General features: G+C 47.1%; 1 protein-coding gene across 1 annotated transcript in view; it reads left to right on the top strand.

Moving 5' to 3' along the window:
- LOC138471709 (uncharacterized) overlaps positions 1-3,086 on the top strand; it is a 114,514-nt gene extending 111,428 nt beyond the window's left edge. The window contains exon 2 of the mRNA XM_069609478.1: positions 1,379-3,086. Coding sequence (XP_069465579.1) covers positions 1,393-2,787 — 1,395 coding nt within the window. The 5' untranslated portion in view covers positions 1,379-1,392 and the 3' untranslated portion in view covers positions 2,788-3,086. The remainder of the gene's footprint in view (positions 1-1,378) is intronic.
- Positions 3,087-16,428: the final 13,342 nt, after the last annotated feature.

Genomic DNA, 16,428 nt, shown 5'->3' with positions numbered 1-16,428 from the left:
TACTTTACTTGTAATACCGGACAAGTATTGTTTGATGAACTGTGCCCCTTATTGGGCAAAGTGCAAGCGGGCGTCGCAGCTGCCAGTCCTCCTGCTCTCTGATGTCTGTTGGAAGTGAATCTTTCCGAAAGGTCCTGCTGCCGAACGTGGGTACCGGGGCCATTACCGGCTGCACACTGCTAGAGCTATGTGGAGTCACAACCAGTATAGCCTCAAACACTCCGGTATTTAATCACAAGGGTGTGTACAATGAATCGGGTGCGATGACGCTGCAGTGCTGCCCCTGTTGGCTCCCTAAAGGTGGTAACAGGTCCCTGGTTAGCCCTGATCAGTAGAGGGCCTTGCACTGTTGCAGCAGTGGCGTGAGTCTAATTCACTAGCCCTGCATCACCTGATCCACCATGGGTGTCAAGAGTTATTGGTTCCCCTTCTAGCCTAAGCTACAGCAGGCACATCACCACCATGGCAGCAGTATGGCCCTCCTCTACTGGCTCTATGCCACCGGAGAGAGAGCCGGTCCATCATGGGGTGTTTGATGCAGTGTCTTCTTCTCCCATCAATGCCACAGTGTTGTAATGAAGCAGCAACATCGGGTACAAGAAGTAAGCTTCACTAAAGTGAGGCTAAAGCCGCTTATCCAAATGCCAACATGGCAGCTGAGGATCCAAGCTGTCCTTTCCCGAACTTTCCATAAACCATCTCTCACCTTAGCGTTCAATTGTGTTGCCCGGTTCTGTGTCTCGAGGTTAAATGCTGCAATGCCACAACATAGCACATTTTTAATACATTTGCAGTAAGAATTCAACTTGCATTATAGCATGAAAATCAAGTACCTAGAGTTAAAATTAAGAAGCATGAAAGCACTGTAATCTTGCCACAGTATCATTGACTAGTTGACTACACTGCTGTGAGAACCATAAATAGTTAGCGAGAAATGGGATATATCGGCTGTAGCGTACTCCGTGCCGGATGGCACACTCAAGATCCTTTTAACGTTGCATTTTCTGAAGGCGGTTACCATCTGGCTGCTGTTCAGTGGACTATGGCAGTTGTGATGGTCTTGGTAATTTGTGCTCCTTATCATAAAGCATGCTAAAACGTGACAAAGCTGCCAAGGAATCGGCGACTATTCAAAAGTATTTGTCTTGTGATAAACTGAAATGTCTCCCCATCTCCTGCCCGGGCCGCAAATCATCTCTATAGGTTTGAAGGATTTCAATTGAACTGATCCTTATCTATCCTTTTTCACAAGTCAAAATGGCACTTTAAAAGCAATGTGATTGTGGAAAAAGGGAAATATCTTTTGAATTCCTTTCACAGTTTGCGTCACCTTTCCCATTAAAATTCTAACTGTCCTATCTGTTTGTTCTTGATTTAGGTACAATCCGTTGCATGGCAGTTAATTTTCCAATGAATCCCTACAGATCCATCAGAAGCCTCTGCAAGTGCTTTGTGGTGTTCTTAATTTTCTTCTACATGGTACTGTTGGGCTCCATATATCATAATCCGCTGGTGGTGGAAATGCCCTACGCCTACATGAAGAAAAAAACCTTGTCAGAGGAGTCTTCAAAACTTACAGAGCAGCAAAGAAACATTTGCAAACATAACTTGGTGAACAGCACAATCACTCCAGTTGTGGGCACCAATACTTATGTAGTTGCTGCATATTTGGACTTTAGAGGCTTTCAAAGCGTCAGAGTGCTTGGAATTGGTAATCGTGAAGAGTGTCCAAGGCTCTATTGCCACTTTTGTTCCGCCAACATCACGTATGTGGTTCATGCTGAAATCCAGATCCATGCTGACCACTTCAACTTTCCCTATGGGACAATGGATTTAATGTGCTATCTAGAAGGTGACCATGTCCCGACGTATGTATCCATTTCTCTGGCATCTGAAGTCCGCCCCTTGACTCAGTATCTAAAAGTCAAAAACATTGAAGCGCAACTGCAAGGTTTGCCACTCACCAATTTTGAATATGAATTTGTCGTCTGCATTTCAACTTTGTTCGGAGATTATAACAATGTGCTGCAGTTCGTACAAGCTATGGAAATGTACAAGATCCTCGGAGCGCAGAAGGTTGTACTCTACAAGACCCACTGCAGCAAGCTGCTCGAGAGGGTTCTAGACTACTATGTAAAGGTGGGGTTTCTAGATGTGGTCCAATGGCCAATTACCTTGTATCTCAACGTCTCGTCAGGCTGGCACTTTCCTGAGCATCCCGGAGAACTGCACTATTATGGGCAAACTGCGACCTTAAATGACTGCATCTATCGAAACATGTACAGAAGTAAATATATTGCACTGAATGATATTGATGAGATAATTCTGCCTGTTAATCACAATAACTGGCATGACCTTATGGAGTACTTGGGCAAAGAGAACTGGATATTTAGCACCTTCATCTTTGAAAACCACGTTTTCCCATCCACCAAAAAATATAAGTCTCGTTCTGCACCCCTCAAGGGTTGGAATTACGTTCCTGGTGTAGATATGTTGCAATATGTCCATCGTGAGCCCAGCGTGCCATATGTGCTCAACGCCAAAAAAATGATTGTAAACCCTAGGAGTGTGATAAAAACCTCGGTTCATTCCCCACTGGAGGTTTCTGGGGAACAATATTGGGTGCCGAGCGAGGATGCTAAACTGTGCCATTACAGAGAGCCGGAGCAGCCGAATCTGCCAGAGGAGTCGCTCATAGAAGACTTCACATTGTTAAAGTATGAATCCATGTTAATTAAGAATGTAAATCATGTTTTAAAAGAAGTCCAGCTTTTGGGTCATGACTGATTGAAAGAGGGCATCAGTGTTTGATCAAATTTCCTTTTGGTTTCAGACCGTGATTTGGAGCCATTAGTGCACAGCCAGTCTGCTGCGCGCGTCTATCCTAGTGCTTCCTGTTGGTTATAGATAATCGATGGTATACATTGGTCTTCATCTGTATTATTTGTACTGTGGTCATTAACAAGGTTTATTTACATTTTTCTAAATTCTTAATGAGTACTTCTTGTTTAATGTTAGTCTTTGGTGGTGCTTGAAATGCTTCTGTGGTTGTTGTTGCAGAGAATAAAATGAATTGGTGGTTAGGGTGTACTCGTTATCGTTTGTCAATTTGGGAATTGTAATGTTGTGTCCCCTTCAGCAGTACATAGCTCTTTCTAACACTGTGCTTTAAAAGAGGCACCGTTGCCACAGTGGTGCTGCTCCCGATTTATTAAACTACATTTATGATTGTATGGTTGTTTCGAGCAACCCCGTGAATTGTTTCACAAATCGATGTATCAAATATGTCCATTTGATCCAGATATGATAACCCACGTACACCGAAACATCTGTGTGTTTGGCAGCATACGTTTCTGGTAAGTGATTTACAGAGCACTCCATTTTAATGTCCATATTCTGTGTTTTTTCAGCGTTCGAGTATCAATTCTAAATCTCCACAGCTTTGGCAGTTGTTCGGTGCAATATTTGTTTGTCAAGAAAAATTAAGCTGTGTCCAACTTTATGGTCTGCGAACACTGTGAAACTATGAATCGTCAACCTACACTTAATAGCTGCCTCCCCAAATGAGACCCTCTTTTTGGATGGCATAATCTGATCAAGAATAAAAAGTCAGATCTACATTTTTTCTTTACACAGCCCCCATCTGTTTTGTAGTTCCACTTCTTATGGTGTCTGGTATATAGAAAACTTAGTGAACAGAGTAAAGCAGTGGATGGTAAGATTCTGAATGTCTGGCTAGTGCAGTGCAAGTGGCTATGTGCACCATATTTGGACAAGCAGAACATAAGGCTCTTTCTGATCTGAGAGCTCAATCAAACCTTGTGCAGATTAACCCCATTTACAGAGGAATGGTACATTACAGCAATGAAAGATGTATGAATTATGCATGAAGTGTACCCTTGGCTTCATGCTACATGCTAAGAAAAACACAGGTTTGGCAGAAAAAGTCACAAAACCACAGCGCTTGTATGAATAAATATTAAGAGTGCACATAGGCTGCAGGTGCCTGAGAGGTGTGGGAGTACTGCCAAGTACAACCCACTGTTGTGGAAACAATTAGAGCACGGGCAATTCTCAGTCGCACAGCGCCCAAGTGTGCAATATAGGCATGTGTTGCAGGTAATTGAAGAGAGATGTGGTTATAAGCTATAGAAACTACATTTTGGGTTCTTTGGTGGCTGCAAGAGTGTCTGGGAAGGGTGGGGAAGTGGAAAAAAGTTAAGATGGAGCTGTTTGTGGACATGGGCATGTGTCTGCTGATGCTATTGGGATTGGGGGCGGGGTTCTGGGTGAGTCCTGTTACTTGAAGGTGTATTGTGCATATTTATGATATGCTTCAATTCTATTGTTGTCACAGACATAGTAACATGTGTATAGTAATTAGAGATGGTCTAGGCGGGTATTAATCTGGCCACACTAATGTGTATTGTAATTATAGCTACTCCAGGTGGCATAGACAGTATTTATAATATGCTGGAAGGATAAGTCTGTAATGTAGAATTTTAGACGCTGGTGAAATGTGTATGGTAAAAGGGTGGGAATCTGTGGTTGTTTCTCTGTGATGGAAAACAGTATGATTTGTTAAACATACTTTGAAACATTTAATTACATATAGTTGTACATATAGATTTACTTTTTTGACCCTCATAAATAGTACATTGTATGTACTGTGTTGGGTACAACATTTGTGGTTGTGGTACACTCTTGTTGTATTAATTATTGGAATACAAAATCCATGGTAGATTCAAAAAATCCTACTGTATTTAGATAGTCTGTGGCATTTACATGGTTTTAAAGTATATACATTTTACAGAATACATGTGTGTGCTACTTTGGATATATCATGTACGAATAAGTGTGATGGCATGTTTGTAATGTACTGTAATAAAGGGTATGGATAAAGTAGTTGGATGTCTATTTGCGTATTCTAACTCTATTGGGTTTTACAAGTGCTATCGTAGTACTATGGACAAATTACGTAAGTATACATGTGATGGCATGTTTGAAGTGTATCATAAAGAAGGGTATGTTTAAAGTAGTTAGATATCCGTTGGCATATTTTAATTGTGTATTGTAGCATACTTCAGTGAGCACATTTGTGTTGCAAGAATATTAGGTAGGCATTTGTTAGATTTGCTGGTAACATATTATTTGGAGTATCGGAAGTGTTTATACATTCAAACCAACCTCTTCTTTTTTGGCAGATGCACTATAGTGCCCTGAAGTGGTTGTGGCACCACTGTGGTAGATTATGCCTACTGTTGTGAAGGTTTCCTTGCAAAGAGATGATTGGCCATGTGTAAAGCTAATGAGCTTAGTTATTTTTGGCACCATCTGCATTGTACCTTAGAAGCATTCGTATGATATGAGTTTATTTGTATGCTGGACCGATTGTATGAATTGCAAAAAGAGCATAATTTATCATGATTTCATTTCATGATTTGCATTTCATGATTTGAAAATCAAGATTTGCGATTATTAGAATTTTGCGGAAGCTGGTGAAATGGAATGCATTCAGATTTTGGCATTGATACATGCACAAATCGCTCATTAGGGATGTGCTCTTGTGAATCATGGTTGCAGAGAGTGCACCTATGTTTCCACATGAATGAAGTCTGGCAGATTTTCATTTTTTGAGAGGGTTTTGGTTTCTAGTACTTGTCGTAATTACTTTAGGAATTCTTGTGGGTCTCCCTCTGTGTTTATGGTGGATTTGACCATTCCTGCACAGTAGTCCAACTCTTCCATTATACTTGAGACACTGTAGTTGCTGTCACGATTCTTTGTGGCATTTATACGGAGGACGAGCATTTGCAACACAACTGATCTGAGCCGTTTAAGTAAATGTTGCGAACGATTAGTTGCAATTGGAAGAGAAGATTAACCAGGTTACTCACCATAGTGACCACCTTACTCCTAGTCCATAGTCCCCTTTCCTCCATACTTATGGGACATTCCTCCGTCCTGTGGGACGGGACCGGAGCACTTTGTAAAAGCATCAGAATTTGGCAAAAATGTTAGTACTTCCTCTCTTTCTACTCGGCGTACTGCATGGGGCCATAACCCCGCCCATCTTCGCTCCACCCCGCACATCGCCCATCAGTTGTTTTCTATCGCCAGGTCAGAGACCTTGAAGCAATAACAGAGGAACCTTATTAGAGGGGACGGCGGGCGTATAGAGGAAAGGGGACTATGGACTAGGAGTAAGGTGGTCACTACGGTGAGATACCTGGTTATACTCCTACGTCCCGTCCCCTTTCCTCCATACTTATGGGAGATTCCCAAGCACTCCATACAGGAACTACAGGTGGATGGAAAACCCCTTACTGAAACAGGTTCTTAAGCACATACTGGCCAAACTGAGCATCAGATCTGGAGCTCAGGTCAAGACAATAATGTTTACAAAAAGCTGATGGGGAGGCCCATGTAGCCGCTTTTGCGATGGTCTCCCAGGGGACATACTTCTGAAAGGCAACTGCAGCTGCCTTGCCCCGCACCAGGTGTGCATAAATACCTTTAGGAGGATGAAACCCTTGGACAGTGTAAGACTCCGTAATGCAAGCAGCGATCCATCTGGAGATAGTCGCCATAGAGGCCTGTCTACCTTGTGGGTTGTCAAAGGTCACCAACAGTTGAGAAGAGCTCCTAAATTCCGATGTTCTGTCTAGATAGAACTTAAGAGCCCATCTAACATCCAAACAATGCAGAACCCTTTCCGCTTCTGAAGCAGTGTTCGGAAAGAAGACTGGCAGGGAGATTGACTGATTCAGATGGAAATCAGAGACCACATTTCGCAGGAAAGAAGAATTTTTCCGTACGACCACCTTATCCTTATGGAAAACCAAGAAGGGATGCTCCACCGACAAAGCTTGGAGCTCACTCACACGCCTGGCTGAAGTAACAGCAACCAAAAAAGACACCTTCCACAAAAGGTGCTTAAGGTCCACCGTGGCCATTGGTTCAAACGGTTTATGGCACAACGCTGTAAGGACCACATTCAGATCGTACATCGGGTGCAGTTTGCGAACCGGGTCATAAAGCTGCATCAAACCCACAAAATGTCTCCTAATCACTGGATTAGACAGAGAATAAGAGCATTGGTCTGTGGATAGGTAGGCAGCTACCGCCGAGAGATAAGTTCTGCATGACAGAACATGAATGCCCGACTCTGCTAGGTGGGACACGAAGGACAGCACAGTGTCAATTATAGCCACCCTTGGGTCCAGCTGTTTGTCTAGGCACCAATGACAGAACCTAAGCCATTTGCTTCTATACTGAGACCTTGTCAAGGGTTTCCTGGCTGCTTGGATAATGCGCATGTTATCAGCAGACAGGTTGAGATGTTCTAAGGACCTGAACTCAGGCACCATGCCGCCAAGCTGAACGATCATGGGGAGGGGTGCCACAGCTGTTGATCCCCCTGGTGAAGCAGATCGGGACTCACCGGTAGCCTGATCTGTGCACACACCGACAGGTGTTGAAGTTCTGAGAACCAGAACCTGGCCAGCCACCACGGGGCTATGAGCAGAAGAGAACGTTCACCGTGTTCTTCAGCTTGCAAATCATCCGATGAATCAGAGGCAGAGGTGGGAAAACATAGGCCCTCATGTTGTGCCAAGGAATCTCGAGAGCATCCCCCATACAGGAGGCTCCCAGACCATTTCTGGAGGCATACAGAGGAAGCTTCTTGTTTGCCGACGTTGGAAAGAGGTCCACCTCTGGAGTGCCCCAACGCAGGAAAATCCCTGAGAGGATCTCCGCCTTCAGTTCCCACTCATAGCTGACCATTGTCTGCCGACTGAGGGCGTCTGCCGTAACGTTCAGCTGGCCCGGGATGTGTACTGCTACCAGCCAGACACCATGACAAACCGCCCACTCCCAAATCCGGATGGACAGGTCCACAAGAGGGGGAGACTTGGTGCCCCCTTGCTTGTTGATGTAATACATTGACACCACATTGTCTGTGCGGATACGGACAACTTTGTTGGCAATGACCGGTCTGAACACCTTGAGCGCTAGGAAAATTGCCAGAAGCTCCAGATGATTTATGTGAAGGAACTTGTCCTGAGGCGACCAAAGGTCAGGGATTTGAAGAAGATCCAACGTCGCACCCCACCCCAGAAGGGAGGAGTCCGTTGTGACCGTTACCATCGGTCCTGGGTCCTGAAAACCCGCACCCACTGACAGGTTGCTGAGAGACGACCACCACTCCAGGTCCGCTCTCATGGAAGCCGGAATCAATATGAACTTTGAGTCCGGATCCACAGCCTGACGTCAAGAACTCCGAAGAGCCATCTGAGTCCGCCTCATCTTGAGACGAGCAAGAGGTAGAGCCAAAACACATGAGGCCATGAGGCCCAGAAGCCTCTGGAACCACCAGGCCCACATGCTCTCCGACTGCGCAAACATCTGACACGTGGCCAACAGATCCACCATTCTGTCCCCCGTCAGGTAAACTCTGCAGTCGATCGTGTTCCAGCGAAAACCCAGGAAAATCAAGTCCTGAGAGACCGCCATGGAAGATTTTCGCCAGTTCACCAACAGCCCAAGATGGAACAGGAGCTGGAGGAGAGACTGAAAATTGCAGGCGGCTTTCAACGGGCAAGGGCTGCGTAAGAGCCAATCATCTAAATACGAAGATAAGCTACAATCACCGACATCATCTTCATAAAGACCTACGGTGCCGAGCTGAGGCCAAAAGGAAGCACTCAGAAATGGAAATGCTCCTCTCCCACAGAGAAGCAGCGGTATCTCCTGTGTGTATTCCAGATCAGTATATGCATGCATGCATCCTGAAGGTCCACCACGCTGATCCAATCGCCCATCTGCAAAGAGGACTTTATCTGGACAGGCGTGATCATCTTGAATTAATCTTGGGGTAGGAAAAGATTGAACTGGGAAAGGTCTAGGATTGTGTGCAGGTCAGCCTGGTTGGATTTGGGCGCCGTAAACAGCCGGGAATGGGTTGCACTGTTGGGAGGTCCAATAACTTCTGAATCTCGGCTCTGAGGGAGGGGGACTCCGACTGCTGGAAAGGAGGGTAGATGGGTGGGGTAGAGCGACTGACAAAACCCACCGGTCATTGGTGATGGTCTGCCACGCCTCCCAATGAGACGCAATGCGTCCTTCCACTGAGGTCTCGTGCGAGCACGGAAAACCCTCATTTGGCAGCGTTTTCGGTGGTGTAACCACCTGAACCTGAGGAGGAGGCTGAGGAGCGGGAGAAAAACCAAGTCCGTTGCTGCCTCCGGCGGGAATTTCCCAAAATAGTATCCACTCTGTGGGATTTTCGATCTAGAAACTGAAACCCGAGGAGGGCCGGACTTGTGACAACGGTCTCTGCGTCCCAAAAGGCAGGTTCACCAGGACGGACAAGGACTTGGCGGTCTGGGTGCTATCCTTCATTTTGGTCAGCTCCACATCCATTGAGGAATGAAAAAGCTCCTTGCCGTCAAACGGCAGGTCCAAAACCATGTCCTGCACCTCTTTGGAGAACTTGGTGGCGTGTAGCCAAGCCTGCCGAGAGGTATCAACTCCAAGCATAAGGCCCCGGGCCGAAGTGTCAACGTGAAGAGCCGCAGCCTCCAGCAGATCCTGGGCCAGGACTCTGGCATCCGACAGTCCCGCCTTAAAGTCCTCCAATTTCTCGACAGGCATGAACTCCTCGAACTCCGACAGACCTTTCCACATCTTCATATTCGCCCCCGCTAACACCAGTTCTGCGTTAGCCTGCAGTAGCTGCAGGGCTGAGTTAGCAAAAATCTTCCTCCCAAGGGAGTCGAAAAGCTTGTCCACTTTCCCCAGGACTTGAGTAGCCATCGTAAGAGGATGCTGCAGGCCTGGACTGCAAAGTGGCGGCAGCCACCACCGTGGAGGAGGGGACGGACAAGATACTAAGGCCACCTATTCCGAAGAATGCAGCCTGTAGAGCGTGTCATTTTTTTTATTGACAAACAGTCCAAAGTGTGGCTTCTCCCAGACTCTACAGACCTCGGCCAAAACGTCCTTCTGCAAGAACAAGCCGGTACGCTCTGAAGGAGACAAGGTGAACACCTCCGAAAGCACACCCTCCTGCGCAGCGGGTGCCTTGGGCACTGGGACATCCAACAGACACATCATGTCCAGAACCCGGTCATGAAAGGCTCTAATGGAGCGGGGCTGGTCTTTGCTGTCCTGATCGCCCTGTGCATCATCCGACAGGTCAGGGTCCTGCTGAACCACATCGGGCACCACAACAACCTTGTCCACTGGGGACAACGGAGGGAAGGGCAGAAGGGTAGGGGGAGGTCCCGCAGGCAAAGGCGGCACCGGCGGAACCACTGAAGACGCAGGAGGAACCGAGGGCTCAGGCGGACATATCTCCCTAAACAGACCCTTGAAATACTCTCTCATGGGGTCGGAACGCATACGTTTTTGAAACTTGCTGAAAAAGGCGTCCTCCGCCAATGAATTTGGAGCAGCCGGAGGAGGCCTCTCATGAGGAGGGTAATTTCAGGGATGCAGGGGAGAGGGTTGCCAAGAAGGCCCATCCCGAGAGGTGTCCACGTAAATCAAGGATGCCGAACTCACAGGCAGCGAGACATTGTGCGAAAGGGGCATCCGGGCGTTCCAGTCATAAACTGGATGAAACGGATGTGCACGAGGAAACCAATGTTCACCTACAGAACCAATCCCTACACCTGAGGCCGATGGCGTAGTTGTAAGGGATGCATCCAAAATGGCCACCGTGGTCTTGGCGGGAACGGCCGCCATTTTGCCTGCACCTGAGGAGAACTGCGACACATGTGGAAGTGAGGCAGGGGTCCCCACAGATGGGTCAGGGGTCTTCATTTTAGCCTTTTTACAAGGAACCTCAGCCAAGCCGGTACTGTGCGGCCTGGGATGTTTCTGTGACATGCCAATAGCCAAACCAGCCTTCTCAGGAAGGACCTCGGCACTGCCGGTAAAGGAGAAATTACGGTTCGAAACCTCCCTCCTTGCCCCCTCAACAGTTCTGGAGTCACTGCAGGAGCAGGAACGGTGAGAAACACCTTTCACCGACAAGGCTTTAAGAGGCCTCTCAGAACTGTTGGTCACCTTAGCCTCTAAACGAGGGACCTCGGACCCGAGCCCGGTAGAAGCCTCTTCACGGCTGGCCTCGAACTTCTGTTCGGTATCAACCAACCCAGCCGAAGCCTCTGGGCGCACCCCAGTACTTTTTTCTTTTTTTTTTTCCAACTTTATTTTCTTCTCATGGAGTCTTACTTACAAGCATTCAGGTAAGGAACGGTATACTTAAACCTTAATATTGTTTATGTCCCCCTTTTCCCCCAGTTCGTTTTCAAATCTGTAGTGCGACCATGAGTTTTAACATTTATAATTCCCCCCCTCTTCTTTCAGACTTCACTATGTTTCCCCTTTCAGCCCTCCCTCCACACCCCAGACGAAAAAACAAAAACAAAAAAAACAAACAAACAAAGATGGGATGGTTCCGCGTCCATCCACCGTTAGGCAGTTTTGTTACAGTCCGGGCCTTGACTGCCTGTGTTGACTGGAGGCATGGGCCCCCTCATGTTTCCTCCTTGTCAAGGGCCTTAGTTCAAAATTGATCTCAGCAGGTTAGGTCTATGAAAGTGAGCTTCACTGTCTGTGACGTAGTCTATGAATGAGTCCCACACCGCCCTGAATTTCAGGTATTTGTTGTCCTTTAGGGCCCCTACTTTCTCCATCGCCAGAATTTGCCATAAATTGACCCACCAACACGCGACTATTGGGCCTTCAGGGTTCTTCCATCCCTGGGCCAGAGTTATTCTTGCCGCGTTTAGTAGTTGAGTAATCAGGGCAGCATTGTTGCCTGTCTCTGCATAGACTCCTTCGACTGCGGTCCCCATTACCTTTGGGTCATGTGGGAGTTGTTTACCCGTCATTTCCCTTATGTGTCCCAGTATCTCTTTCCAATATATTTCAGCCTTGGGGCAGGTCCACCACATGTGGTATAGATCCCCTCAGTTGCCACATTGTCTCCAACAGGTAGGAGGGTAGGCTGGGTTCATTTTGTTTAACCTATGTGGGGTTAGGTACCATCTTGTGAATAGTTTATATGATGTCTCTTTGATCGTGGTGCATTTGGATGATTTCTGGGCGCTTTTCCAGATCTGGCCCCATTCCTCCTCCGTAATGGGGGTCCCCAAGTCCCTCTCCCAGTTGTCCCTGTAAGATATTCGGTCCTCCATTCGCGCCTTTATCTAGGAGCTTGTATATCCTTGTTATTGCTTTATAGGTCTGGCCTTCCTGCAGGGTGAGCTCGAGACCTATGGGAGTCCTGGTGGCCGCCTTCTTCACCGCTCCCTGGGAGATCCAATGCCTGATTTGTATATACTTAAATCTCTCTCTTTCTCCTATGCCGAATTTCCGTTTGCATTCTTCAAATTGTAATGGGGACCCTTCATGGTAGAGATCTTTGAGAAAGGTCGGGTGTGTCTGCCCCCAGCTTGCCCAGAAACTGTCTCGTTTACCCGGGGTGAAGTCTTGGTTGTGTGCCACCGGTGTGAAGGGCCCCAGCCCAGGTGGCTATGTGATGTTTTCTGAGTGCTGTGTCCCATGCTTTTAGTGAGGAACAGGTAGATTCCAGTAGGTGGCCCTCTGCTCATCTGGTCCCTGGCCATAGGGCATGTAGGGTCCCAATCGGGATATTAGTTTCTCCCTGTTCTATTCCCACCCATCCCTTGTGAGGGGTGTTTACCATCCATTTCAGCATGGGGGCTATCCGGGATGCTAATGCATATCTTTCGATGTCGGGGAATCCCAGCCCTCCCAGTAGGGGTGGTCTAGTCAGGATTTTTTTCTGTATTCTTGGCTTCTTGCTGTTCCATACGAAGGTCACCATGTCCCTTTATAATTTTCTACACGTTTTGAGGGGGATCTCTATCGGGAGAGAGCTAATTATGTATAAGAGACGAGGCAGGAGGGTCATCTTGAGTGCGGTTATGCGCGCGAACCATGAGAGTTCTTGGGCGTCCCATCTCAAAAGGTCCTCCTTTAGTTGTTTCCACAGGGGGACTATATTCTCCCCATATAAGTGTTTATATTCACGTGTTAGTTGGACTCCTAAGTAGTCTATTGTCTTGGACTCCCAGGTCAGTGGGTACTGGGCTGACATTCTTTGGGGTATCGTTTCTTCTTCAGTTATGTTGAGGGCTTTGGATTTTGTAAAGTTAATAGTGAACCCTGACGCTTTAGCAAATTCCTGGAGTCTTCCCAGGGCCTTGGGTAGTGACTTGGCGGTGTCACATAGGAACAGTAGGATATCATCCGCGTATAGGGCTACTTTGTGTTCTACCCCTCCTGCTAATACCCCTTTTATTTCCCGGTCCTGTCTTATAGTTTGTGCCACTGGCTCCATAGCCATTGCGAATATGAGGGGGGAAAATGGGCATCCTTGCCGTGTACCTCTACGGATTTGTATGTTCATGTTGGATCTGCCATTGATTATAAATGTGGTGGAGGGGAGTTTATAATTTGCAAGGACCATCTTTGCAAAGGTGGGGTCACAACCATATTTCCTTAGGGTTAGTTCCTGGTATGCCCAGTCTATGCTGTCGAATGCCCTGCGTGCGTCCAAGGCCGCTATGGAGAATTTCTGTTTTGTTTTGTTCCCTACTTCTATAATGTCCACCGCCCGTCTAATGTTGTCATGTGTGTGTCTCCCTATGATGAATCCCGCTTGGTCTTTGTGGATTATATGGGGTAGAACCTTCGCTAGCCTGTTTGCTAGGATCTTTGCGTATAGCTTGGCATCGCTATTGAGTAGGGATATTGGCCTGTAACTTGTGCAATCTGTGGGGTCGCTTCCCGGCTTCAGGATGAGGACTGTGGTTGATTTGCCCATGTCTGGAGAGATTATCCCGGTTTCCCTGATGTAGTTGAAAAGGTTCATTAGCGGCCCCAGTAATTGGTTCCTGAAGGTTTTGTAATACCCATTCCTGAATCCGTCCGGCCCAGGTGTTTTATTATGTGGGAGGTGCGTTATGGCGTCGCTTATTTCTCCGGGAGTTATGGGGGCCTGGAGATTTCAATTGTCTTCTACCGTTATCTGGGGGAGGGTTATTTTGGCCATGTAGTCTAATTGGAACTGCGGGGACAGGTCCTCTTTTTCGAGGAGTTCTCGGTGGAACTCTTCCATGATATTTAGCTTTGCCTCTTCCAGTGTGCTTATCCCCCCTTTAGGATTCTTGAGGCTGACTATATAGTTTCGTGTTTTTTGTTTATTGAGTTTAGCTGCTAGGAATTTATTGGCCTTGCCGCCGTGTACATAATAGGATTGTTTAGTGCATAAAATGGATTGTGCAGTTTGGTCTGCCATGTGGGTTTCTAGTTGGGCTCTCACTTTCCAAAGGTTCCTCACTGTTTTGGGTGTTTGTTTGGCCTTGTGTTGTGTTTCCGCCTCCTTCAGTTCTAGTTCCAGTTTCTGTTTGAGTAGCTTTTTTCACGTGTGTATGCTGTGGTTTGTGATATGAATTCCCCCCTCATGACTGCTTTACCTGCATCCCATATTACCCCCCAGTTTGTTTCCCCGTTAGCGTTGTCTCGAAAATAGTTATCCAGCGCTGTTTCCATATGGGCTCTAAGGACTATGTCTCTGAGTATGATTTCATTCAATTTCCAGGGTCTATGGGGGCGGGGTGTCTCTTTCATTGGGGCCATCTTTAGGATAACTGGGGCATGGTCTGTGAGGTACTGTACCCCTATTTGCACCTCTTCTACTTGTGGGATGAGGGTGGGCGAGATCAGGATCATGTCAATCCTCGAATAGCCCCTGTGTACTGGTGAGTAGTGGGTGTATTCCCTTTCTGTGATATGAAAAAATCTCCACGTCTCTATTACCTCTAGGTCTCTGAACAGTTTACCTAGTGCTTGTCTGTTCCTGCCATCTGCCATTGTGGGGGGTAGGGTCTTGTCAAGGGTGGGGTCCATTATGCAATTAAAGTCTCCACCCACAATGATTTGTCCCTCGCATCGGTTACTCAGGTTTCGCAGGGTTTCACCTATGAAGATGCCTGGTCTGTCATTTGGGGCATATAATGCTATCAGGGTATATGTCTATTCGTGCAGGATCCCTTTGAATAGGAGAAATCTACCCTCTGTATCCCTATATACAGACTTTTTCTTGAATGGTAAATTGGCATTAAGTAGAATTGCAACTCCTCTGGTTTTACACCCTGGAGGCAAAGTATTGTTTGGGAAAGGTTTTGTGTGTCATCCGTTTCTCGTCTGGGGCGAGCAGGTGTGTTTCTTGGAGGAAAACGATTGCAGTCTGAAGTCCCGATAAGCGTGTTAGTATGCTTTGTCGTTTCACTGGCAAGTTTAGGCCCTGTACATTCAGGGATATGATCGTTAATTCAGCCATGGATCAAGCGTGGTTTCTAATTCGTCATCTGTGTGCCCTCTTTTAGCGTTGTGGATTGTACGGTGTGTGATCGCGGCCCAAACTTGAAGCCCATCCCAGCTCAACATTTCCCAACAAAAAGAAAACACTGTGAACGCGTAAACTTGTGAACTTGTTTCTGCCCTCATGATGGCGGGACCAAGGAGTCTTCGCGCCTTCTCTGGGTTCCCCCAGGAGCATTGGGTCCCTTGATACCCCCGGCATCCCAATCGCCAAGGTATTCCTGGGCTTGTTAAGAATTCCAAGATTCCACCTCCCGCTTCTCTCTCTGCCCAGACTTGTTCAGTCTTTTCTCTTATTTTACCTTTCGTCGTGATCCTTCTGCTGTCATCAGCCTCTCTTCCATTGCGGGCTCGGGTTCTCTAGCACTTCATGTGTTTCATTTGTTAGTATGCTGGGCCCGTTCACTTGGGGTTTTCGGTAGTGTGGGGCCCTCTAGTGTAGGTTCCTTTGCTTGACGTCGCCTAGCATTGGGGGACCGTTCCCATCTTCTGGGTCTCCCCCCTTTCCCTGGGTATCGTGTTTCCATGTTTCCCTGGGGTTCGTTTTCTTCTATTTGCAGCAGCGCCATCCCGTCTTCGCATGTGGAGATTCGGTGTGGTCTGCCTTCCCATGTGAATTGCAGTCCGAAGGGGTATGCCCACCTGTATATAATGTTTTGGGCTTTCAGAGCTCTCGTGACTGGTTGCATCAGTCTCCTTTTGTGCAGGGTTGACAAAGCTAGCTCCTGGAAGAGTTGGATCTGGCTACCATTGATGGTGATAGTCTGCTTCTTTCGGGTTGCTCGTAGAATGTCCTCCTTAATTAAGTATGAGGTCATTGCCATGATCACATCTCTTGGCCTGGCTCCCGGGTCGCTTCGTTTGGGTCCCACTCTGTGTATTCTGTCGAAGGCTATGCTTTCTGGTCATTGAGCATACTGCTGAAGCATAGTTGAAACGTGTCTTTGAGGTCTTTGTCTCAAATCGTTTCGGCCAGGCCCTTGACCCATATGTTGGACCTTC

Source organism: Ambystoma mexicanum, chromosome 8, assembly GCF_040938575.1.
Source record: "Ambystoma mexicanum isolate Mex_15411 chromosome 8, UKY_AmexF1_1, whole genome shotgun sequence".
In the NCBI taxonomy this organism is placed as follows: Eukaryota; Metazoa; Chordata; class Amphibia; order Caudata; family Ambystomatidae; genus Ambystoma; species Ambystoma mexicanum.
The sequence above is the reverse complement of the archived record's forward strand: the minus strand, read 5'-3'. Positions and strand labels throughout refer to the sequence as shown.